The sequence below is a fragment of the Homalodisca vitripennis genome, chromosome 4 (genome assembly GCF_021130785.1).
Source record: "Homalodisca vitripennis isolate AUS2020 chromosome 4, UT_GWSS_2.1, whole genome shotgun sequence".
Lineage (NCBI taxonomy): Eukaryota > Metazoa > Arthropoda > Insecta > Hemiptera > Cicadellidae > Homalodisca > Homalodisca vitripennis.
The window spans coordinates 135,144,787-135,172,146 of record NC_060210.1 but is presented as its reverse complement, the minus strand read 5'-3'; the positions used below and the strand labels follow the sequence as shown (position 1 = coordinate 135,172,146).

The 27,360-nt window shown below is 32.7% G+C and overlaps 2 protein-coding genes across 2 annotated transcripts in view; one reads left to right on the top strand and one right to left on the bottom strand.

The window, feature by feature from the left end:
- Positions 1-3,193, bottom strand: part of LOC124360229 (WD and tetratricopeptide repeats protein 1) — a 40,186-nt gene extending 36,993 nt beyond the window's left edge. Inside the window, exon 1 of the mRNA XM_046813653.1 lies at positions 2,550-3,193. The gene's annotated coding sequence lies outside the window, so the exon portion shown is untranslated. The remainder of the gene's footprint in view (positions 1-2,549) is intronic.
- LOC124360230 (protein-S-isoprenylcysteine O-methyltransferase-like) lies at positions 873-24,495 on the top strand. Its single transcript, XM_046813655.1, has 5 exons — positions 873-1,568; positions 5,350-5,441; positions 15,214-15,383; positions 16,468-16,685; positions 18,389-24,495. The coding sequence occupies exons 1-5, from the start codon at positions 1,371-1,373 to the stop codon at positions 18,569-18,571; spliced, it is 861 nt and encodes a 286-aa protein (XP_046669611.1). The 5' UTR covers positions 873-1,370; the 3' UTR covers positions 18,572-24,495.
- Positions 24,496-27,360: the final 2,865 nt, after the last annotated feature.

The following is a 27,360-nucleotide window of genomic DNA, read 5'->3' as shown; positions in this document are numbered from 1 at the left end:
GCGCCTAGTATCACTTCATCTAAATTCACGATTATGTTGGTTGAGGTGGTGTGGGATCTTTTGTGGGATTAGTCGCTAAGAAGCCGCAGTATCCTTTAAAAAATTACAATTTTAATGTTTATTTTTAAAATTGTACAGCTAACAAATTTAAAATAGAAGCAATCCCTCAGTAGTACCATTTGGGACTAGATAAGCGCTTGATAATGTCCGCTAGGGTATTCACTGGTGGAACAAATGGGAGACATATCAGGAGCAAATCCAGAATAAATAAAAGCCAAGTATCCATTAATTAATGCGCTTTTCCTTTATTTACCATTATTCCGATACAGGTTGCCTGCAAAATATTTTGTTTTACAATAAGCGTATGTACTGGGATTACAAATACTACAAAACTACCATATATTTATTTTCGTCAAAAATACCCTATCGTACTTTTCATAACCAAATAACTCGTATCTCTACACAAGTTAATGCTACTCATGTAATTAACAAAAATGAACTAGTTGTAATTGGTGATCTTCATCCACAAAATAATATATAAAGTACTTTAAGTTTTATTTATATATTTTGTTTTCTATATTTTTACAGTACCGCTAACATTAAAAATTAAAACAATAGGCTATTATGATGCAGAATTGTGTTTGGTATATAAATTTTTTATTGCAAATTAATAAAAAATACCAGTGTTACGCCTATCTTTCTCTGAAAATTGGCCAATTCTTAACTATGTGTTACCTAATGTAAAAAAATTGGCTACTTCGAAACTAGGAATGTTAGAGTAGCCAGTAAGTTTATGGAAGATTATACTTTCCATAAACTTTGTTTATGGAAAGTATAATCTTTGACTTTCCAGAGAATAGACCTTGCATCCTTATGGGATTTGTGTGGCATAAATTATATCTTTATTAAATCTTTTGTGCAGAGTTCAGGCACGATGAACTAGTGACGACACTTTTCTCCTGAAATGTCTCATTTATAACATCACAATATTCATCTGATTAAACGGCTCTGCTTTTTTGAACTTTGCCTTGTTTGTTTGTTGTTGTTTTGTTGTGGTCTTCAAGAGTATAGGTTATGTTACTCGGCGTTTGTGTTATTCCTTTTAAATCACTGTTTACTTGGAACAAAAACTAAGTAGTTTAAAAAAATGATGATTAAATCACATATTTCAAAATTTACTTAAAATTGATGTCCCTTTATATACAAATGCATCTATAGGCATATTTAAATTATTTTTTATCACATTAATGCGATTTTGTAGGCTTTATTAGATATTAAGCCTACTGTTAGTTCTATGAAATTTGTATGAATTATTGCAACTTTAATCCATAGCTTAGAAAATTAACTACAATTCCTATCATTCTTAAAAAATGCTTCTCTATGAAGGAAAATTAAGTCTCCTTTGTTTCCTATCACCTACTCCACTTGCAGTCTTACTGATATTTTCATATTTGGAGATTGATGTAGTATTTATTGACATTGAGGAATCAGTTTGGTGGATATTACTTTCATATGTTGTATTTATCAACATTATAATCCATATATTACTCACTGATTATGCCTATCAGGTATGTAAACATTAATAACTTTTAGCCTTATTAAAGCCACTCACAGTGTATTAAAGCTGCTTTACATCATTTTAGACTTTGAAGTTGAGAATGAGACAAGTTGTTCCAACAAACAATACATAGTTTCTCAAGGAATCAATTACGCCAGCTGCAGTAAAGAGGCTACCACCACAATAGAATCATATTATATCCTTAAACGCAGTAAAAAGTAACTAAATTTATTTATTTATTTATTTCAACGGGAGAAACCCAATACATCAAAAAATATACAATGAAAAATTTACAAGTGGTGGCTAACATGCATAAACTGATGAATGACTAGGAGCTACGTATTACTTACAAACAAGCACATAATTAATTTATATCAAAACAAACATCCGTAAGTTACCAGTCAACAACAAATGAAAAATAAAATATTTAGAAGAAAAAAAAGATAACAGAATTAATATCTATGAAAAGATAACAATTTATATAAAAATCTGAAGTTATAGAAAACAAATAATAAATACATTTCCAAAGAATCAAAGCAGCGCATCTACATTATACATACACACACACACATACGTACACACACACACACACACACACACACACACACACACATAGATAATAAATAATAATAACAATAATAATATCTATAACAAATGTCGCTAATAATAATTTAAACTGTATTGTTTGTTACATTTTATATAGATACACAACATAGATAGTTTTTATATAATGTAATTTGTGTCAACATTTTTTGTTTCTATAGTTTAGATAATCAAATATGATTCTATTGTGGTGGTGGCCTCTTATTATACTGTAACTGGTACGGCTATATATATTTTGGTGGATGAGCACGAAATGAAACTACTAAATAAATACGTAAGGCATGATGATGTATTAAATAAAACAAAAATGTCAACACGTTGACTGCTGACGGCAAATACATGTAAATTGTACCAGAACCTAAAGTCTAATATTTATTAATACACTTACCATTTGCTATCAGAGGCAGATTTATGGGCAGATAATAACGTCCGTGATCCAAAATGGCGGATTACATGACGTCACAGATTGACCCGCGGATCAGCACACGGAAAGAGTTTTGTCGCACAGAGCGTGGCTAAAAAGTCTAATAACGCGAGTGGCTACCGTAAAAACAATCCAATTTGAAACTATTTCATTATACAGTGCAAAACAAAAACAAATAAAACTATATACAATATTTACAAGGTCTTGAGGGCATGGCTTTTACTGCTGGTCTCTGTGATGTATGTCAAAACAATTGACAGCACAAAGTCCTGGTTTACCTGGACAAACAGAACATGTATATGTTGTCATCTTCCTTTTCTTTTCATTCTTGTAGCATACCCTACAATCTTTACGTTTTCTGTCACCCTTTTTATCCCGTTCTTCATTTTGTACAAGTTTGTGGGTTGGGTTTCTTGGTGGAGTAATGAGAGGAGCTTGCTGCTTTGGGGGTAAAAGACTCTCTATCAAACTGCTTCTAAAGTCGTACAAAGAGAGTTTTTTGTCAATCGCATGCATATTGTGAAGCTGCATGGCATTTATTACGATCATTTGCATCACATGAATAAATATCTTTTTATACCATCGCAAGGTTTTACGCTCGCAAGGATAATAAGAGAGCATCTGGTCCGCTCGTCGGTCGATGCCTTTCATGTGTGCATTGTATTGCACTATTGGCAGGGGCTTTTGGATTTCCTGCCCTCTCTTGTTCACAACCGTGACCATTTCATTTTCGTACTCGTTTGATACGTACATTACAGTATGTTTGTCACGCCATTTTCCGACCATAATACCTTCTGCATACTGAGCTTGTGTTTCCCCTTTCTTTAGCTGGGCGCTTTTCACTGCTGCCGGATTGTGTTTCCTATCTGCTCTCAAAGTTCCAGTGCAGTAGGTTTTTTCAGAGAGAAGCTTAGCTGCCAATTCAAAACTATTATAGAAGTTGTCCATAAAAATGGAGTGGCCATTTCCAAGTTTACCTTCCATGAGTTTCAACACTACCTTAGATGAGTGACCTTTACTAGACAAATCTCCGTCTTTACCAGAGTAGATTAAAAATCTCAATGTCAGTCCAAAAGGCTCAGTAAGAGAGTATAAGTTCACTCCATACTTATGGCGTTTGCCTTTTATATATTGGCGAAACACTAATCTTCCTCGCCACAACACCATGGCTTCGTCCAGTGACAGCTCTTTACATGGATAGTACACCTCATCCATCTTGTTGTTGAAGTGGTCAACAATTAGTTTCACCTTTGCTAAACGATCAGTTTCGTTTCCATTTTCTGATGAAAAATGTAAGCATCTGAGTATGAGGAGGAACCGATCTCGACTCATATACTCTCTAAAAAGTGGCAAATTGTACAATCTATTTGTTTTCCAGTAGTCCTGGAGTCGGTTGAGACGAATTGAGCCAGTATGCAAAAGTAGGCCTAGAAAAGTTTTTAATTCTGCCACTTCAATGTCCTTCCATCTTGTGACACGAGATTGTGTAGTTGTTGTTGGTCTACAAAATAGTTCTAGAGCATATTTGTTTGTTTCAATGCACACTTTTTTAAGGAATGGATCGTCCATCAACATAAAAAACCAGTCAATCGGTGAACCATTACCTGGTACATCTACTAGCAATCTATTGTTTCCGGTGAAAGGGATCTGTCTTAGTCCATTTGTATTATTATCCCATGAAGGGTTTATTACAATATCTTCACTATCACTACCCGAACTGTCAACAGCAGTGTTTCCACTGGATTCACTATCCACATCTGATGCTTCATCGTCAGTAGCACTATTTTCTGTAGCACGGTTGGCAGACATGGTGAAATGCGATATAAAACTTGTATAATACAATAGTACAATGTCACTACACATAAATAAACAACTCACTAAGAACGCATCACTTGCACATGCTAAAAACGCGGGAAACAGAAACGAAGTACAAGTCAAGGTCAACTCGGAACCACACGCCACGCTCAACGAGTACAAACCGTCCCGGCCGAGAGCTGGGCTCACACTGAGCAATAGTCGAGACTATGGCAACGCCCCGCGAATCCGCGTGGCGCGCACTGCTACGCCGCCGCTTACCCCGCGGATCCGCGGGGCCCGCACTGAACGTATTAAGAGCGTTCAAATAAATAGCACTACTATAAAAATAATGTGGGCCGTATTCCTGTCTGTTTCAGTTCTAATACACTGTTATCTGTTTGTAAATAAATTGTCGAGAAAAACTGAGTGGTCAATAGATATTTTTAAACTTTGTAATCTAGCAATTCATTTATTGCAAAAACTAATGAGCTGTAGATATTCATGCACAAGATTGTGGATACAAATGTTATAAAACAGTAAATAACTTATTTACTCTATCCACTTCTCATGAGGCTTATGTGTTCTTTTGTCAAATGGAAAATGCTTAGAAAGCATGGTAAAGCAAAACAAAAAAAAAAGTATGTTAGATATCTCAGGACATTTATGACAAAGTTGGTTATTATGTACTTCTTGATATCTTGAAAGGTTTCAAGATAGTGGTTGTATAACGTTTTGAGTAATACACAGTAATATTGAAATTGTATGAGGTTTTTCAGTGCTTAAATATGATGGTACCCTAAATTCGTGTCAACATTTTGTTTACATAGTTTAGACAATCATAAATATGATTCTATTGTGGTGATGGCCTCTTATTATACTGCAGCCGATCAAAGTTTAGTGCATATATAATTAAACTATACAATTTTTACCATATATGTTTTACTCACATCATTTAATTTGTTTACAGATTGCAGTGAGAGCAGCATTTTTAGGTAGTGTATTTACAAGTGGACTTCTGGCAGCATGCTTCCTCCCAGACCCACTAACTATTTTTGGCTGGTTAGTGAGAGAATTTATATACAAATTCTTAACGTTTGTTGAACAATAGTTGAGTTTGTCTATTGTAATGACTGGGAAGAGCTTGAAGAAAGAGTATAGCTATCAATGTTAAATTGAATTACCATACTGTGATATGCTGTCTGTCTTTGTCTAAAGATACAAAAACATTGTCAAAACAGTGTCCATAAGTCAACAAAGAGTAATACACCATGACTTTTTTATGCTGTTTGATGTTTATTTCTTCAGATACAAATTGATAGCAATTTGTAATTATTATTGTGTTACAGTACAGCACTCAGTTGAAGATTAATAGCTAAGCTTTCTGGCAGACAATAAAAGGGAATACAATATGGATCATATGGTTTATCTAACTGTCATCCTAGTGCAAGTTTGTTAAAAAGTAGAAACGTATGTTAACCATGGAACTGGTACGCTGTCTCATTGAAGTGGCATAGTATTTTAAGTCAACCCTTCCTTCTTAAAAAATAAATTCAGCTACAACCGGTGGTCTCAATCAACAATTTAAACATAAGTTTACTCATAAAAGCACAGAATACTATTTTTACATTTTTTTTACATTTACTATATTATACATTTAAACTAACCTACATCAAAAAGTATATAAAAGTAACTAAAACAAAAATTTATCCCCAAATTCCGTTATATACCTAACTTACAGTGAATAAAGTCATACTTAAAATATCTACATTTAATTCCAAATGTCATGCTGATTTTAGTAATATATATATATATTACTAAAATATATATATAAGTAGATATTAATATGTCACTCCTAGGACACTTTTCGGGACAATACAATTTCAAATAAAAATACAGTCTAAGGTCATAAATAGATCTATGAAAATAAACAGTAAATCAGTTTTGGGGACTTTTAAAAATCAAATGAAAATATACCTTCTAAATGCAATTTTGAATCATTATAGTATAACTTCCATGGATGGAATAAATTAATTTAAGAATGTGAATATGTTTAATCTTTTATAAGTATTTAATTTAATTTCAATGAAATTTTATCAAATATAACAAAGTTTATGAATAATATTTTTTCTAAATAAAAAATGTTCTTACTAAATAGTCAAGGATGTCTAAGTGTGAAAAAATGAAATCTCCAAAATCACTTCAGTTTCTAGCATTTAAAAAACTTATAAAGGAAGACAATTTTAATGAGTTCAATGAATTACCAAAATATGTAAAACAACAATTGATACCTTCAACTGACGAAGAGTTGTTAGAAATCTTAAATACAGAAGATATTCCAGTGTTACAGGTGATGCATTTATATGGTGTATGCAAAGTTTTTAAACTTTTGAATCGTGGAGATATTCAAGAGCCAATTTTACTGGATATATACAGGGTGTATATTATGTCTGGAAACACCCAAATATATCCTTTAAATAATATAAATACTAAATTTGAAACCTCTTACAATCGTGATAGAGATTGGGCATCTACTTTTTGGAACAATGTTTTGTTTTATGTCACACCAACGGGGGACGTCCCTGCCGAGGGTATCGTGAATATTCTTAATGGAAGCCTATACCTTGTGATACATAATTTTAAAGGTAATAGCTTACTGAATTGAATGCCACAAACCGCATCTCAAAAGGAATTATTCTATCAGAAAATAGAGCATTTTTAGTATTGAAAATTTACTGATGTTCAACAATGTAATTTTAAACATGGTTCTTGCCACAAAATGTGTTACACTAATTTTTTAGCATTTTTTTAAATGTTCAATTAAAATTAAAATAAAACAATTTATTTTTAAGCTGGTTTTCATTAGTACAAATTTACCAGTTTTTATTACAATGAATAAAACTTATGAGTCACTTTCTCTGATTACTTATGAATCTGTACTTGGTGTTTTCCAGTCAGCAGGAAGGTTTAAAGAGACAAAGGCCACTAGCCTATGAGAAACATTATTGTGTTATTAATCATCTGGTCTACAGGTTTTCAGTTTGTTGAGCATGGAGCTTTCACTAGACAGGTCTAAGCTTGGGAATTACAAATGGACAAAGGTCATATCATTCCCTGTTCGAGTTAATCAGTGTCTCTGAAGCATTGCTGTCAACAAGTTATCTAATTACAGTAGTTCAGTTTTTATTGGCATTTTAATGGAATTGTCTGAAAGAGAACGAATTACTCTGTTGATGATGCGAGGATATGGCGATCGTAAAGATCTTATCGGGAAGTTTTGTAATTTGTTTAATGACACTTTCCCAGAAAGGAATCCCATAAGTGTTTCAACAAATATCAAAAACTATTGAGCGTTTTGAAATGACAGGGAGTGTACGTAATCGGCCAAAGTCGGGTAGGATACAATCTGCAACAGATGAAGAACATGCACTAGTTGTTTTGCAAACATTTATTGAAGACCCACCATACATCGCTCAGAAAAGCTGCACAGCAACATGATATGCACCCTATGTCTGTGAGTAAGATTTTGAAAATTAAATAAATACAAACCATTTAAAGTTCAATTTAGTCCAATCAGTTAAGTGAGGATGATTACGACAGAAGAGTTGAGTTTTGTGAACTTGTGATGCGCAAATGTGATGACAATAGAGATTTTCTGACCAACATACTATTTTCTGATGAGGCAACTTTTTTCCTAAATGGCAATGTTAACAGGCACAATTGCCGTTACTGGGCTAGTGAAAACCCACAATTGGATTACTGAGTTCCCATTCACAGCAACCACAAAAACTGAACGTATGGTGTGGAATTTTAGGTAACGAAACATTGTTTGACCCTTTTTCATCAATGGAAATTTAAATGCCGAACTTTACTACAATATGCTCCAAAATGAAAATAATCCCAGCTATTCAAATTGCATCAGGAGAATACTTTGATAATGTATGGTTTTCAGCAGGATGGTGCTCCACCCCAATTATGGGAGACAGGTAAGAGAGTATTTGGATTTAAGGTTTCCTCATAAATGGATTTGCCGAAGAGGAGAAAATCGAATGGCCTCCAAGATCTCCGGATTTGTCACCAATCGATTATTTCCTATGGGGTCATTTAAAATCCAATGTTTATAGAAGAAAGCCTCATAATTTGGAAGACCTAAGAAACAGGATTATAGAGGAGATTGCTTTGATAACTGAAGAAATGTTAGGCAACTCTGTCGAATCATTTTTACACAAGATTGGCTCATTGTCAAACCGTAGAAGGAACACAGTTCGAACAATTGCTTTGACACCAAATGCAGGTAAAACGTTTTGTTGTAAGACTTTTTCTAAACAGCATACATTATTTTTTATTTGTAATAAGAAAAACAATAACATAAGTATTTCCATAGTTGTACTGTAATAACAACTGGCAAATTTGTGCTAATAGAACCAGCTTAAAATGAAATTTTTGTTTTATTTAATTGAACATTTACAAAAATGCTAAAAAATTAGTGTAACAAATTTTGTGGCAAGAACCATGTTAAAATTACATTGTTGAACATCAGTAAATTTTCAATACTAAAAATGCTCTATTTTCTGATAGAATAATTCCTCCTTGAGATGCGGTTTTGTGCATTCAATTCCAGTAAGCTATTACCTTTAAAATTATGTATCACAAGGTATAGGCTTTCCATTAAGAATTATTCACGATACCCCTCGGCAGGACGTCCCCCGTTGGTGTGACATAACAAAACATTGTTTCCAAAAAGTAGATGCCCAATCTCTATCACGATTGTAAGGAGGTTTCAAATTTATATTTAAATTATTAAAGGATATATTTGGGTGTTTCCAGACATAATATACACCCTGTATATACCAAACTCGCAAAGTATTTTTACAACAAATTGATAGAAAAACAACAATCAGAATATTTTCAACATGTGTTTATGCTGTTTCAACACAGTTATTGGAGCTTTAACAGCGATATTAAATACACTCTTAAAATATCTCTTGCTATTCATCCAAATGATTTATTAGAGACTATGTGTAAATATCAAGATTTAACAACACAGTTTATTAAAGATTACAAAGATAAATTTCTTAGTGGGGATTATGATGAATTTTTAATAGCAGCAAAAAATATTCATGTATATAATATTCCATGTGATTCCAAAAAAGGAAGAGAAAAACTAATTGATTGGAGAAGCGATTGGTTTTACACCACGAGTAGTGGCTTTTGTGACTTTTTTTGGAGGAAATTCAAATTTTAAAAAAGCAAATTATTATAGAATGTATTATAATTAAAAGAAAAGCAAGTTTTATAATCTATAATATGAGTTATCGCTTTCAATATTCTTAAGCTCTGTAATGAAAAAATCTGTTGATACATTTATTGATATTTTGCGCTCGGTGATTAATCGTAATTCTAGAAAAGTAAAGATAAACGCACAAAATTAAAAATTAAAACCATGGATAACTATTGGTTTGTTAAATTCTATTCGATATAGGGATAAACTCAGTAAATCGTTAACAAAAGAGCCAATTAATACTCAACTACGAAATAAATGTATTCGGTACTGTAACACGCTACACTCGACCATAAAGCGAGCTAAATTTGCTTATTACAATAATAAAATTGCTGAAACTGCAGGTAACATGAAAAAGTTCTGGTCCGTGGTTAATGAGGTGGCTGGTAGGACATCTGATAAGGAGCGATTTCCTGTTGAGGCATTCTGTGACCCGGAAAGCTCTGATACATCGCCATCTGTGGAAAATGTCTGCGATTCATTTAATAACTTTTTTGCCTCTGTGGGACCACGCCGCGAGAGCTGTGTTTGATTTCCGCCCGGTTACTCGGCAGGAAATTTTTAATATAGTGGCTGGTCTAAGAGGAAGCTCTTCACCAGGATGGGATAACATTCCTACAAAATTAATTAAAGATAATATTCAAGCACTGTTGGAATCCCTTTATCATATCATTAACTGTAGTATCAGAACTGGAGAATTCCCCAATGCGTTTAAAGTTGCCAAAGTCGTTCCCATTTATAAGTCAGGTGTTAAATCAGCAATGAATAATTTTAGGCCGATCTCTTTGCTTGCTGTTGTATCAAAGCTACTAGAAAAATGTATCAAAGTCCAATTGATGAATTATCTAGAGATGAATTTATTCCTTTCAAATAACCAATATGGCTTTAGGAGTGGTAAAAGTACATCAGATGCTCTCTATGACATAACTAAATTCATATCGTCTGAAATTGGTTCTAAAAAGCGAATCCTAGTCACCTTTCTTGATCTTGCTAAAGCTTTTGACTCTTTAGATAGGCGGAAACTACTACCAAAATTAGAATATGCTGGAGTAAAAAACGTTACGCTCAATTGGTTTGTCAGTTATTTTAGCATCAATGGTATTTAGTAGTAAATACATCCACTCATGTAAGGGTTTATTTAATGCCAATACAGTTTAACAAAAATAGATTTCATTCAAACAGAGTTAGTAAATAAATTCCTTTTCAAAACTGACGAATGGGCATGGCACGCACATCTGACCATACATTTTTTTTAAATTTTAGTTATGACAGTAGTCTTGTAATCCTTAGAACTAACAAAAATATAATGTTATTTTCATACCTCTGGTATAATAAAATATAAAAAAACCTGATTCATTAATTAGTAAACCAATGAGTCGTACTCGTTTCTCTACATTTTACAGGCTAGTGTCTTTATTCTTAACCCAGAACACAGAGTAATGACAATTGCAAATAAAATAATATTTGTAAAACTGGCAGTGATATGGAAAGCAAAGTGAGCTGTAATTTTAGATGTAACACAATACAGGTAGGGCCAGAAAGAAACCACTGGCAATCGTTTGTAACTATTAAAATATAAAATATTTTCACACAGCTGATTCTTTACTTACTTGATACTTGTAGTTCGGCAGGAGTTGGCCCAGCAGTGGGCTTCTGCAGGTCATACTGCCCCAGGGAAGGGTCAGGATTTGTTTAATTTGGTTGTGAGCTTGAACAATATGTAAAAAAATCCTCCAAACTGCCTTTTTCAGCCAGCATAATTTGGTTTTTTCTCAAAAAGAGTAAGCCTATGATACACAGCAAAAGTGTTTCTGTGCCTAGTATTGTATGAGTATACATCGTTACAATATTCAAGATTTTGTGATTTGATGTACACTGCACATTCATAAATATACATACACGGAACAGTTAAAATGCATAAAGCAATAAATAAATTTCTACAGTGAGTTTGGGGCGTTACACCCAACATAGCTCTGATTGCCTTTTTTCACAAAGTGAAAATTTGTTTGATGTTTTTTGTTTTCCCTCCCCAGAGGATGATTGAATAGGAAATGTGTGACCCAAGAAGGCAGTAGTAAACGCTTTTTACCAGATCTTGATTGTTTAGCCTCGAAAGACACCTAAGAACAAAAGTGCCCTTCGACAATTTTCCTGTGACTTTTTCCAACTGCCTACCCCAGTCCATGCCATTGTCCAATACCACCCCCAGCAGCTCAGCCGAATCAGAGATATCCACTTCCATGTCACCAATGAACAATGATGGAGTCCAAAAGTTTTTTGAAATTTTCATTGATTTGTTTTAATGCAAATGCATTTTGTTTTTTCGGGGTTCAATTTCAGGCTGTTTTTGGAAAAAAATTGGACTAATTCATTGGTTTTGTGAAATAGTTCTAATTCTAGAGTTCCACAGTCCCTACTTTTGGTGACAAGAGCGGTATCATCCGCAAACATATAGGATCAATTCTGGCTTTGACTGGACGGATTTAATTTTGGATTTGGTTTAGTGCATAATTTTGACTGTTTGATACCTGTTTGACAAGTATGAAACAAGCCAGTCCATGGCCAAATTTTGAACGCCCAGGGCCGAAAGTTTCCCAATAATAATGTCGGCATTGACACAGTCAAAGGCTTTTGAGAGATCTGCAAAACATGCCAAAATAGTCTCCTCCGCCTCTGCTGCCTCCATGCACACATTCACAAAATCAATCAGAGCCAGTTTGGTTCATTTGGATTTTCTGAAACCATACTGTGTATCCACTAGAAGCTTATTTGCTTCAAGGTAGTCGATCAGTTGGTTACAGATAGTTTTTTCAATGAATTTTGAGACCACTGGTAGCAGTGATATTGGACGATAGTTACACACATCCATAACATCCTCCCTCTTAAAAAGAGGCTTAACCCTGGCAATTTTGCAGGCATTTGGGAAGGTGCAGCTACTAATTGACTTCTTGACAAGATCCACCAGTGGTCGAGTTATTTCCTCCCAACAGAATTTGAGGGCCTTCATACAAAGGCTATCAATCCCAGAAGAAGTCTTTGGACTGAAATTAACAAAGAGTTTCTGTATTGATTTTTCATCAATCAATTTAAAGGTGTCCAATGTGATGCTATCTTCAACTCGTGTAAAAACATGATTTACCTGACTGATTTATGTTCATCCTTAATTTTGTTTGCAATGTTTAATAAAAAATGTATTGAAATGCTCGCTTATTTGAATACGATTATTTATTTTTCCACTGTCATTTTTTATTTTCATGTTTTCAAATTGTTTTCTGGTGTTTCCTCTAAAGTTATTCACAAGATTCTTTTGGTTTGTTGTCTGATTCATTTATCCTATTTTTATAATAACAAGCTTTTTCTGTCTTAAATTTTTCTCTGAACTTTTTAAAGCTGCTGTGTATCTTATTTTATTTTCCTCAGACCTGGTGCTTTTCCAAAAGCTATAGCAATCAGTCATTTCATTTTTTAATCTTATTATATCATTGTTTATCCACTTTATTTTTTTTTATTTTCTCTATCAATGACTTCTTGGATATGAGATATTGTTGTGGACTTCTGCAGGTTATACTGCCCCAGGGAAGGGTCAGGATTTGTTTAATTTGGTTGTGAGCTTGAACAATGTATAAAAAATCCTCCAAACTGTAAAAGCAGTTTAGAACCAAAAATTTCTTGAGCTCAGTCTTGAATTTCTTCACACAGTTTAAATTTTTTAAACGAATAGACAGAGCTTGAAAAATTTTTCTGCCAGCATAATTTGCTTTTTCCTCAAAAAGAGTAAGCCTATGATCGCAGCAAAAGTGTTTCTGTGCCTAGTATTGTATGAGTGTACATCATTACAATATTCAAGATTTTGTGATTTGATGTATACTGTACATTCATAAATGTACATAAAAGGTGTCAACAAATGATTCATACTTTTTGTTTACATCTGTCTCCCCGTCAAAATCAGTCCAACTTTCCCTTTTTAATCTGGCTTTTAGTTCCGATAAATTGTTTTGATCAAGCTTCTTATTTCTGATTTATTTTTTTTATGGTTAACATCCATTTTTAAAACAATTGCGTGATAGTCAGATGTTAATGGTTCAATAACAGTACATTTGCAGCTATCAAGGGCAGTGTTAAAATTATCAATACATGTTGCTGAGTATTCAGTTTCTCTAGTAGCCTCAGATAATGTGGTACTCAAGCCAAAACTTTTTATGATATTATTTAATTCAATTGTGTTATTATTTGGCTGCAGTAGGTTTATTGTCAAGTCACCACTCATGATGAAATTAATTTTACCGCTCTCCAGATTTAGGCCTCTTACAAATTTAGTAACATTTCTTTGGAAAATTTCCATGTGTCCATCCGGACTTCTGTATAGGGCCCCTATAATAATGGTTTCATCATCCACAAGTGTTTTGATTCCGCAACACTCAAAATTTTTATTTTCTGATAGTTTATCACTATTTTCCAATATTTTAAGAACTTCTGCATTGGTTTGATTTCTTTTTAAATATAGCAACACCACCCATTTTAATGCCTTGTCTGCAAAAACTAAGAGTGTGTAATTTTGAATTTTAATCATTTGAATTTTATCAATTTCAAGTCCGTGTTCTGAAACTAAAAAAAGTGCGGTTTTTCTTCACTTAAAAATATTTCTATCTGAGGTATTTTACTACAAAGTCCTCTTACATTTAGATGAATATCTGTGAAACTGGCAATTTCATTCCTAACCCTCCCTCTACTAGTGATATACTTGTTTGTTTTTTGAGTCCTTATATCATTTTCAATTAGGTCAGGTCTGTTACCTTTAAGTTTTTTTCACTAGAGGGCTCCCTTTCCAACTTTCTCAACCCATCCGTAGATGCTGCTACTATTTTGTCAAATAAAACCGAGTCTGTACATGCTATGTAGTTAGTTATTAAGCTACAAAGGACGTCCTTGCCTCTCCAGTTCAAGTGTTACAATAAGTGTGTATAAGGAGTTACAATGTGTTACTGCTACTACACGACTAATAGTCGGGAGACTATCAGTGGATTACTAGTACTGCACGAGTAATAGTCGGGAGGCTAGCAATGGGTTAACATTTTAATAGTAAGATTAACTGGAACATAAAAGGAAGTAGACACTATAGAAACACACATTCCAAGTGATCAAGAACAATGTGTTTACTGTTTGCATATAATATTAATTGCAGAAAGCATATGATACCATAGCGAGCATAGTCATATAATACTGTAAAATTAACACAGCATTGTGGCTGATTAGAGAACAAATTATTGTCAAAGCAGTGTATAAGAAACTTAATTTTTTAAATAAAACAATTAAATCATATTAGTAAATGGAAATTAATAAAAACACGCTTACAAAATGCTTTATTTCATAAAAAAATGGAGCCATCAATTTGGTTCCTAGTATAGTACAAGTAATAGGAGAAACACATTACTCACACACCAAGTTTCATCAGACCAAATTTGTAGCATTAGGATTTCCTAAAATAGATATTTGTACAGAAACTAAACAATGTTGTTTGTAAACTATCATGATTTAACAATGTATTATTTCCAGGTACATGTGTGTGATGGCTTTCTTCCACTATTCGGAATTCTTGACAATAGCGATAACAAATCCAAGATCTTTGAGTATTGATTCATATATTTTGAATCACAGTAATGAATATATCATTGCTGCAATTACAAGTTGGGTGGAGTTCTTTATTGAAGTCTATTTTTTCCCTGGTAAGTAGATAATAACCACAAAGTTATTATTGGAGAAGTAAATTTTAATTTTGAGTTGTATACAAAAAAATATTGTAAAATTAAGTTTTTGTCATATAGATCTAAGTATTTATTTTTGTGAAGATTTATTACACTTAAGCTCTTTTAACTTCATTTATAAAAACCATTATTTTTATTAACAGTTTTGCTTCACTTGAAATAGCTTAAAAAAAATCTTTATATCTGTAATGTTAAAAAAATGTTTAACGTTATATTCTAACATTTAACATCCTGTTAATTTTTTTAGTAGCACTTAAAAAAAGGAATGGGTATTTAAATAAAGGTTACACAGTATGTTTTTATCTAAAAGCTTATTAATAATGGAATACTGGTATATGGTAAAATTAGATTTAAAACTAACGCATAAGTCCTCAATTTTAGATTGATAAGTTTTTTTTTTACTGAAATTTGGCAATTTTGTTCTCATGTTTGTGTTCAATACTTATAAAAAATATTAAGATCATGTTTTCACAAGAAAAGAATACTTTTCTAATAACGCTTTCTTTAAAAAGTACTATTTATTTGTCTTTTACAGCTCTTTTTGATCATGAAAATTTGATCTTAAATTGGTTATTACTTTTATAGAAATACAAATTCCGTATTTGTATAAAAAAATATGGAGAAGATACAATTTTAGGCTGTTCAAAATAAGAAAAGTTTTATTATTTTGCATCCAATATTACTTATTTTTGCTGTCTATGTTGAGAGTTAATAAGTTTTCAAACCCCTTTGAATGATTCAAAATAAAAATATTCATATAACAACTTGAAATTTTCATTTTGATTGTAAATACTTACAAATGTTATGCTAGAGTGATTGTTTCTAAAATTAAAATGTAAAATTTATATGCCAGTAGGCACATTTTTGTTATTTTTACAAATTAACCTATCTAATAATAGGGTTTCAGCATGTAAAACATGAGAACACCATTTTTCAAGTCTAGCATTGCTGCAGATGCCATCACATTTGTTCTTTACTTTTCAATATAATTTTAAAGATCAATATGTATTTATAATATTGTAATTAATTTTACCTGTGCATTCAGAATTGAAGGAGATGCGACTGGTGAGCTATATGGGCTTATGCCTGTGTGTGGGAGGTGAGTGCATGCGCAAGCTAGCCATGCTGACTGCTCAGGGGAACTTCAACCATGTGGTACAGAGTGTGCGACGCAGTGATCATGAACTGGTCACTCATGGAGTCTACAGGATCTGTAGACACCCTAGTTATGTGGGCTGGTTCTACTGGTCCATGGGCACTCAGGTAAGATTCAGACGTAATACGAGGTAGAGTCAAAAAGTTCCCGAAATCGGTAAAAATTATAAACCTATTTTCTTTCAAAATACTCTCCTCCTACAATAAAATACTTGCCCCAACAATCATACAACTGTTAAAAACTCTTTCAGACCTCATTTTGTAATATGTCTTTCAATACTTTTGTCATGTTTTATCTGACAACCTCAGCATCTACAAATTTTTCTTCCTTCACGTTTTCAACAACATCAACTGGGAAAACTCGGTCGGACAAGCATGGTGTATACATTGGTTGCATCAACTACTTACCAGCTGTTATCTGTTGCTCTTTGTAATCTGAAATCAGCATATTTGGAACCACCCACAAATTCAATGAATGTTCAAATTGTCATGAAGAATGGTGTGGAGACTACTATTTGATAAATTTACCTCATAATGCGATTTTATCAATCATTCTCCAGTTTGCATGGACAAACTTGCTCAATGTTTTTATCAGTGGTTGCAATTTATGGATGCCCACTACGAGAGTCATCTTTAATGATTACACAACCTACATGAAAACGTTGGTAGCATTTGTAAAATTGGCTCTTCTTCATCACTTCCCCTCTGTATGTTTGAATACAACAGTCTCATTAGTAAACTTTTGAAGCAAATCACAAAGTTTAATATTTGCTCGCTGTTCGCTAAATGCGACTTTTTTAATTTGACAATGCAATCGTGCAGAAAAAAAAGCAATAAATACAATTAATCAATAGGGACTGAGCAGTACCTGTCTATCGATGTTCCTTCTTCAGGAATAGTATTACCTGCTGCATAACAAAACTGGTGACCACACTGGGTGCTCTGGATATGAATTCCAGAGAACTTTTTCATTCTGTTTCATATATCTTGTATATTAGGATTGAGTACAGTTAGCTCATGATTGAATGATACAGCCATTACAGACCGGTTTACTCATGAAGTCTGCATGCTATGTAAATATCGCTCATATGGCAAGGTTTTCATAATTTCCTTTTTTTGGTTGCCCTCCATGGCCAGAGCTTCAATCTTCTCTGTGTTCTTTACAGTCCCTTGAAGGGTTGTCATATTGGTTTTCAACCTGAAGCTTACATTTTATTATTTGGAGCAGTGCCAACCTCTCTTAAAATATTCATTTTGCCACTTAACTCATCATTAAGCGTTTTCCAAGGCGCTTGATACTTTTGCTTGATGAGATAATACTTTCCACCACACACACATAAGCACAGAATGACACAACCTGTCTAGCTCACGACACGACTGTGCTTGCTATCCTCACAATGTGACACAAACAATAATCGGCATTCATCTGATACTGACCCCTCCAATGCCGTTATGAAACTAGTTAGATTATCAGTGAAGCTGGTTCGTTATCAATACCACCTCAAGGCTGACAATATATGGTAATTGATAAATCATGAGTGATACGTTAGCAGTAGACCAAGTGTAATTCTACCACAAATATGAGAGTGGTGAGACAGTTGTTGACAAAGCTGATGTACGTGTGTATGTCTGCAAGTGAGTGAGAGACTGGTAAAAATTTCATTTCTTTTTACATTTTTGCAGAAATATCCAAATCCTCTTTTTAGGAATGTTTTGTTTTAATATCTTAGAAAATGGAAAATTACTACTTTAGCTATGCCATTTAATATTTATTTAATTTTAGGTGGTAATTGTAGTTTATTTTCAAACAGATGATACTGGTGAATCCGCTCTGTTTTGTGGCCTACATTCTGGCGAGCTGGAAGTTCTTCAATGATAGGATAACTGTGGAGGAGCTGACACTGCTCAACTTCTTCGGAGAGAAGTACTTGGAGTATCAGGACAAGGTGGGGACAGGACTTCCTCTCATCAGCGGTTATAGGCTGGAGCAGTGATCTCTCCTGGAGACAGCAGAGTCTGTCAATCCATCAGCTGACTGAACCTTACCTCACTGTCACAGCTGCATGTTTGCTGGTAACACACGGAGGTGTAACTAATAGCCAATTAACATATGTGATCTCCCCTGGATTTTAAATAGTGTTACAACTTGATAGTTTATTTTTTAATAATACGATAATAGGTTTAAGTTTTGGGCTCAGATACTTAGTAACCACCGCATTTTAATTAAGTCTGAGCAATTACTGCTTATTACTAGTAATTATTGATTAAATCGATTATTTTTACATTACCACCATAGTTGTTGTAACAATCATTGCATTATCAACAGTAGATGTTAAAAACATTTGTAACTGTTGTATACAAACTTGCAAGATATTAGAAGGGTAGTATTTAAGTTTGCCCTTATCAAATTATATTTTAATGTGAAGTACATGAGCTAACTTGTAATTTTACAAAACAAGCAAATTGATTATTTTTCTTGGAAGTATTTATTATAATATCCTCAAATGGGTGTCATTGAAGTAAAAAGGAATAAACTAGTATTGAGATGTGTCTTCCATATAGGGTCATTTAATTTGTTTGTACAGCAAAACTATATAGATAAGATGAATAAGTTATATTTCTTTGATTTTAAGAATTGGTAGAAGTTACCAGAGCGGATGATTTACAGTACATCATTACGTGATTTTTTGGGTTGTAGCATTTGGTGCTTCAAAGTTGGTTGGAAATGATGATGTCACATTTGTAGGACAAGAAGCAGGAAACTTCTGTGCACTTAAACCTAAAAAGTCATTTATGGTACGTCCTAGTGATAAAATAGTCTGGATGAGTAGGCAGAAAGCATTAGAGTTATGTGGCAATTGTGGTGCCAGCTCCTGCCTTGGCTAAAGATATGGTTAGTATCATTCTATTCACTATCATTCGAAGTGGGAAAGGGCAGCATGGTTCCTTTAGTTACAGATGTTGTATCGACTGTAGTCCTAAAAGAGACCATCCACTTCAACCATCATCATCCACAGCAAACTAGATGACTCATTTAAAAATGGTGGGTAAAGGACCAACTTTAAATAGATCAGATGATACATATCATACAATGTCATTGATTCTTTACACTGTTAAGATTGTTTACATTCTTGATTATTGCAAACAGGTTTTATTTATATTTCAAGGAAGTTCTTTCTATACCAATTTGAATTATTATACATATTGTTTAAAGAGGAAATTATCTAAACCGTTTGCAAATATTTATGATCTTTACGGGAACTGAACCGTTGACCTCTCAGTAAGAGAACTGCAGTCTTAACTCTGTGATTTTTTGAAGAGTGTGTGATGTTTTATTATTTCTAGCATTATTATATTTATGTACACTTAAATTTTGAGACGTAGAACAGTCCTAATCAGCTATGTTACGTGATTAACTTTTCATTATATTCTGATCTATTGAAAGCATGACCTTCACCAATTTTAGATGAGTAGTATTGACCTGACAGTTTCTCAACATCTCAGTTGATTGAAATGAAATATTAGTAGGATATCTGTTTGGTTGCCCATTTGTGACAACATCTATTGCTGTAATGTACCCAGTTTAAGTTCTGCTAGACATGTCTGCTATACCAGCCAGACTTGATATCTCTAGTAACGTGATTCTTTAACGTTAAAAGCAAAACACAGTATTGCTGAAGTACATTGCAGCTTTTCTGACAGTTCCAAACTCTGTTAGGAATGGTATTCTTATTATTTTTTAAAACATGGTATGTATTGTGGATTTTTGTGGTTATTTTTATTGAAGAACAAAAGTAATTACCAATTATATTTTTATCAAATAACTGTGTACTGCTTTGTAGAGATTGAGTAAAATAAACTTGATATTGATTGTGCGTTACGTATTGAGAAAGACTGCACTAGAATCTAATGTAAAGAGCATTCTTTATGTACCAATATAGCCCATGACGTTATGCTTTAAAACATAATAAGATTAAACAATGTTTATCAATAAATATTATCAACTATTAATTTATTATAAACTATTCATTTTTAAATTACATGATTATAAAATGTATTAGATTATTAAAAATCAGGGGTTTACATCTAAGCAAGAGCCTATGTGTAGAAAAATTGATTATATTTACATGATTATGTTGACTGTAGTATAAATATTACGTGGGCTACTATATTTTTTAGTTTTAAAAAACATGGTGGGGGAAGAAGTGGTCAATTCAATCATGGCAATTAAAGGCAATAAAACAATATATGAAGTAAACTGTCTTTCAATTAATAATTTAGTTTTTGAATAAGTTGAATAAGATTATGAAAGGGACAAAGTGCAAAACTCTCTTCTAAAATTATTTATAATTATCCATATCTACAATGGTAGAGCAAAATAATGATCCGTGAAAAAGTCTCAGAATTTCTTAGAGAAACAAATTAATAAAAATGCCAAGTTGTAGACATTGTACAATATATTTCAAATAGTGTTTATAAATATTCAAAGTCACATATAAGTTGGCAGGATTTGACAAAGATAAGGATGCTACTTGTGACAAAGAGTTAATCAAACCAATGTTTTGACATTGTTATCTCATGAAAATAAATATAAATAACATTTGTTAGATGTTTTAGATGATTACTGATAAAGTTAAAATATTTTTGAAAACTTTATATTAAGATAAAACACTTGTGGAGGAGTCACAAAATTTATCTATAACACTGGGCATTGATAGGATAAGAAGATGTGAGTGAAAAAATCTAGAAAATATACTAGTTCTAAACAAAAACAAAATCAAATGTTATGATTGGTTGTTATTCATTACAGTCACTTGAAAAATTACATTGCAATTTACGAAGTCTATAAATGCACTGTAATTTTAACACTGCTTTATAACAGTAGGAAAAATTAAAAATGATAACTTAAAGGTATCAAAATAAATACATTTTAAGAAATCATCTATTTGAAGATAGTAATTACCTGCTGTTCTTGAAAAAATTTAAACAACTGATTATCACAGTTCATTAGAAGTACAGTAAATATGAATATTTGTGTTGTTATCTATCAGTAAAATCTAAAAACTGCAAAATAAACATAATAAATTTTACTACACTGAAAACGAGAATAAAATAGGCAGTCTGTATCTAGTGGTTCCAGGAGTTGGCAGTAGCCTATTATAGAATAGTAGTACTACTATGGCAATGATATCCTTATATTATAATCTTTTAAAGTTTTCAGTATAATTTTGAACTTTTATGAACAAAATAGATTTATTCCTGTTAAATCCCCCCCATTCTTTTTTAGTAAGTTCATTTTAGTAATGAAAACCTAAGTTACAAGTACTATAATGTACTCAACTTAACTAATGTTACCAAATTGAGTACCTGAAAAATGATATGAAAAAGCAGATAATTAATAAAGTTAGGGGTAAATCTGAGACTGACTATTTGTAGTTTCTTAAGAAAGAAATATGAATATTTTATAATCTATAAACTAGTGATGGGTTGAATCCCGAATCTTCAACATAGATTCAGATTCGATAGTCGCATACGTGGAGATCCGCCGCAACATTAACTATTGGATGATCAAAAGTACACAAATTGCTGATTACAAATTGTTTTTGCTGTACTTTGAGTTTTTAAAACCTTAAATACATAACCCGCTTAAATAATTTAGTATTTTATACATTTATGTCCGCATAGCACTGTAGCGTTTATTCTTGGACGACAGAGGATCAGCATTACGCAAATAACTGATTGCAAAAGCGTGTTTTTATTGTACTTTGTGTTTAAAAACCCATAAATAAACAACCTAATTAACACATTATCATTTTGTAAATGATATTTTGCTTGCAGGTATTATTTTCTACATTTCCTATTGTGTATTGCTGCTAATACAGTAATATGCAGATTTCAGCAGCTAGTTTTTGTTTATTTCACTATTTTTTAGGTTGGATTGGTTTGAACATTTTAAGTTTAAAATAATTTTAATAAATTATACAATTATATTCCCAGATTAAAAGCATACATTCTGGAAGCTCATACTATAATCTATCTAATTAACATTATATTTGATAAGTTTATTGTATTTTTAGTTTTTATATGTCATGTTAACCCTTAAGATGCGCCATATGAATATGACTGTACCATTGAAATCGCTCTAATTGTGGGATATGGACATGTATTTTTTTATTGGCTGAGCAAAGCCCATCACTCTTGGGACTGGATAAATTCATTTCTGTCTGCCTGTCCAGACGATATTTTGAAAATGAACTGATCAATAGACCTGGAAATTTTGCATGAAGTCTCATTTATATATTAGCAATACTGAGTGATGATGGTGTATGCCACTCCATGGGATTTGGCTGAGCATGAGAGAATATCTTTACATTGGTTTTATGGGTACTGCCACGATGACAAGAAAAAGCTATTTTAAAAAAAATGTGTAAAAACCCTGAATCCAATCATTTGAGATTCTTACATGTGACTTTTATTCATAGTGTAAAAAGAAAAAGAGAGGAAAGCCAATGTTAAAACTCGTCGAGCTTACCGGAACTTTTATTGTTTGAACACTGCTATGAAACAATAAAATTAACAAAATGGGAATTTGTGGCAAGATATCACAAGAAAGATTTTATTTATTAACCTAAAAATGTGTGTGAAACTTCATTTCTAGATACAAAAGATTGTTTTCTATGATGGTGCACTTCCAAACCTGAATTAGGCGGAGGGTTATTGAAGTCTATAAATCTGTAGGCTGACAGTTTCTCTTTTTCCTGCCTGAAGGGATGTAAAAATTTCTGTCTACAGGACATCTCGAGAGTGAACTGAGCCATACATTTGAAAGTTTGCATGCAACCTCAGCGAAGCCTGTTTGACATACTCCTACCTTGTTTTAGTTAATAAATTACAATTCACAAAAGTGCAGTGAATGTGTTAAAGTAATTTATGACCGTTGGGGTAATGCATTGTGTCGATAATAAATTAATAACCATTGTTATTATTTATGTTTCGTTTTCGTCCAGTCATGCTTGGTGCTTCTTGTACATTATGATGCTATTTTGCTGTGACTGTTTGAAATATATGTTGTCTTGGGTCTTCACCAGTCTCAACTGAGGTATATATATATATTTACATGTTCCAAAATTAGAAAATAAATTGAAATTTAGCCACAATCAAAACTTTTAAAAACCTTACATGCATGCTAATTGTATCCAGACCAATCTTTTTTAGTTCTTCAAGGGTTAAAGATGATTGATTTGTTATTAATTAATAGTTATACTTTTGATCTAGCTCTGACTTTACATTCTGATCTTACATTCAATATTATTACTTTTAAGTTGTGTTTTCAACTATATTTATGCTATTATGTTCAGTTATGATGGTTTTCAATTAATTTCTATATTTTTAACAAGATTCTGAGATTCAGTGGAAGAGAGGACTTCATAGTTCAAGCTTGTTTATCGTATTAATATTAAGTTTATGACAGTTAAAAAATTATGCATTGAGAAATAAACACTACACATAATGGAATTGGAGAAATTATTATAAAACAATTTAACAATTTTTAATATACTTTGGTAAACACATTTTTTTAAATTAAGTGAAAAATATCTTTCTTACGTAATACACAATTGTAGAATTGGCGAGGTTAGGGCTACTTAGTCCCCTCTTACACTTAACCATAACTAACTACCAATAGATATTTATATACAATATATGATTTACCTTTTTAGAGTCAACTTTATGTTAAGACATCCAAAAAGTGTACCAAGATTCTTTGTGAGTGTAATAACAAAATATTTTTTAACAATAATTAAGAAAGAAGGTATATATGTGATTTTAATTTGTATGACAAGAAAAATATTGTTTATGCTTGTACTTATATTAAAGTTAGCAAGTTTCTAAGATAATAAATGATTAACATTTATAACAATATATTATATTTTATACAAACCTACAAGTTCTTAAACTTAAAAATAGAAATTTACCATGTATATTTCGAAAAATAATATTTGAGTTACTTTTAACTATGACTCCTCGACTATTGTGAATGTTTGACATACAAATTTTATGGTGCAGATAATCACAGAAATAAAAATTTGGTGTAATGTACTGCAAACATATCTTTTATCCCACATTGATCTTTTCAATGCAGAACCTAGGCTTTGGAGTTTGACATGAAATTGAAAGATGTAATGTTTCCACTTTGCCTATAATCACAGTGAGTGCTTTATTTGAATAATTTTATTGTCCAGACTATCCCCAGTTTCAGAAAGGAACAACAAAATGGAACCAAGTACAAATCTTTAATTATCTAAATAATATGATCTGTACATGTAATGGAACTTTGACAACACACATTTTAAAGAAAGTCATAACAATTCATGCTTATCAAAGAATTTGTGTTTACCAGGTTCCTCATATGAAAGGGATGAAAGCAAAACTGTGAAACTGTGGTATTGAGGTTCCTTCCTATAACGTGAATATCAATACATGAGTAAAGTCATGACTCATGACACAAAATGCTCCAATGTTCTTACCTGACATTTTTAGCAAATGTTTGTCCAATAACTTTCTTTCAACTAACATTCTTTACACTGTGAATTACGTTTTTCCGTACAAGTCCGTTGTCAATAACACAATATTAACAGACATAAAGAGCTGTTATGATGGATGTTTTTAGTTGACTAACTTATTAACCTTTAGAATGTTAAATTAAATTTCTGGACTTTCTTCCTAGCATGCTAATACAATAAATCTGTTTTAATTTGTTTAAAGTTCTAATTTGCATATAGATTTCTAAAGTTACTGTAGGACAAAAAATATAAAACCTGAATGTTTTTTTATATTTTTTTTTAATGTCACTGACAAATTGATCAATGTTTTCATCATCTGGATTAGCCATTTTTATAATTAGTTTACTAAAAAGAATTTACTGCAAACACAAACACAATCACGATTTCAAGAAATTAACTTCAATTAGTTGCAACATTACACACGAGCAAAGCTTACATGTCTCAAAAGTTGCACTGGCACTCTTCCCATATGGAAAAACCCATAAAATGCAACAGCGTCCAGTCCAAAGTGACGGGAGCTACAAAATCCAGTTTAGGATCGTTAACAGGAAGCCAAGAACAACGAATGAAGTGCAGCTGTTATCTGATGTTCAGTCAGCACTCTAGTGCATTCTATCACCGGTTTTACAAACTGAAATTCACCAAAAAAAAACTTAAATTATGAGATTTACCATCATACAGGGTTTGAGCTTTAACCACACAAGATTACTTATAATACACGTGGGAAAGGTTAATTACTCTACTGTCCAAAACTGTACCTTTTGTTTTGATGGAAATAGACAATAGACAATATTCTTTATTTACATATTCATAGAGAATAGTAACAGCGTCCTTAAAACTAACAATATTAAAATTTGTATACAATAAATTGGTCTTGTTTTTTCCATCAAAATCTCTTTCTAGATATTCTTCAATGGTGTAGTAGGGATTTTCTAGTAGCCACTTCTTTACTTCACTCCTGAAAGCCTTTGTGTTACTCTTCTTCAGATCTTCTGGTAAATAGTTCCACAGCTTCATACCCATGTATGATGGCTTCTCCTCAAACAGGGCCATTCGATGCACAGGAAGATGAAAGTTTTCTGCCCTTCGAGTGTTGTAATGATGGATGTCACGACCTCTTGGTAGTCCATTATTGTGAACAAAGGTAACTCCCTCCAGAATATAGAGAGCCGTGACCGTCAATATTGATAAGTTGACAAAGAATGGACGACAACTGTCTCTCTGTTGTAAGCCAGTCAGTGCTCTTACTGCCTTTTTCTGGATTACTAAGATGCGATGTAGGTTGCCTATTGAAGAGTTTCCCCATACTAAGATACCATAACGGAGATGAGATTCTAAAAGAGCATGATATGCTATTTTAGCCGTGGCAGTGTCTGTAATTTTTGTTAATCTTCTTATGACATAGATCCCAGTATTTAGTTTCTTACACAAACTGTCAACATGAGCTGTTCAGCTGAGATCCTTATCTATTGTCACTCCCAGGTACTTTGCTTCTGAAGCCACCCGAATATTTGGCAGGTGAGCTGTTTGTTCCTTTTTTCTGCCCATAATTATCTGCTGGGTTTTAGTTTCATTTACCACTAGATTGTTATTGTGGCAATACTGTACAGCCATATTCATAGCAATATATGACTGGATCTCTAAATGTTCTATAGATTTTTCAGACAGAAGCAGAACAGTATCATCAGCATACATCAGGGTTGTGGCAAATTCTTCCAAATATTTAGGCAGGTTATTGGTAAAAAGTGTAAATAGGACAGGCCCCAGGACAGATCCCTGTGGAACGCCTCTTAAAACTGGTAATGGGCAGGATCTAATTCGCTGAACTTTATTATGTTGGGCATATTTAATTTCAACCACCTGTTCTCTATTGGTCAAGTAGCTCTCCAGCCATTCTGCTGCAGTGCCTTGTACACCTAAGGACAATAGTTTGGTCAAGAGTTGTTCATGGTCAAGCGTGTCAAAGGCTTTACTTAAGTCAAGTAGTATTGCAGTAGTTGTGTTTTTCACTTCTATTTGGTCTATTATATATTCAATGAAGCTAATCAGAGCAGTTGATGTTGATTTGTTTTTTGTGAATCCATGTTGTTGTTGTGTAAGAGGATTATTAAGTCTGAAGAAGTCAAGAAGTCGAGAGAGTACAACTTTTTCAAACACCTTTGAAATAAGTGTTTTCAAAACAGGTTGAAATAAGTGAGATTGGCCGGTAGTTTGCAGCTTCA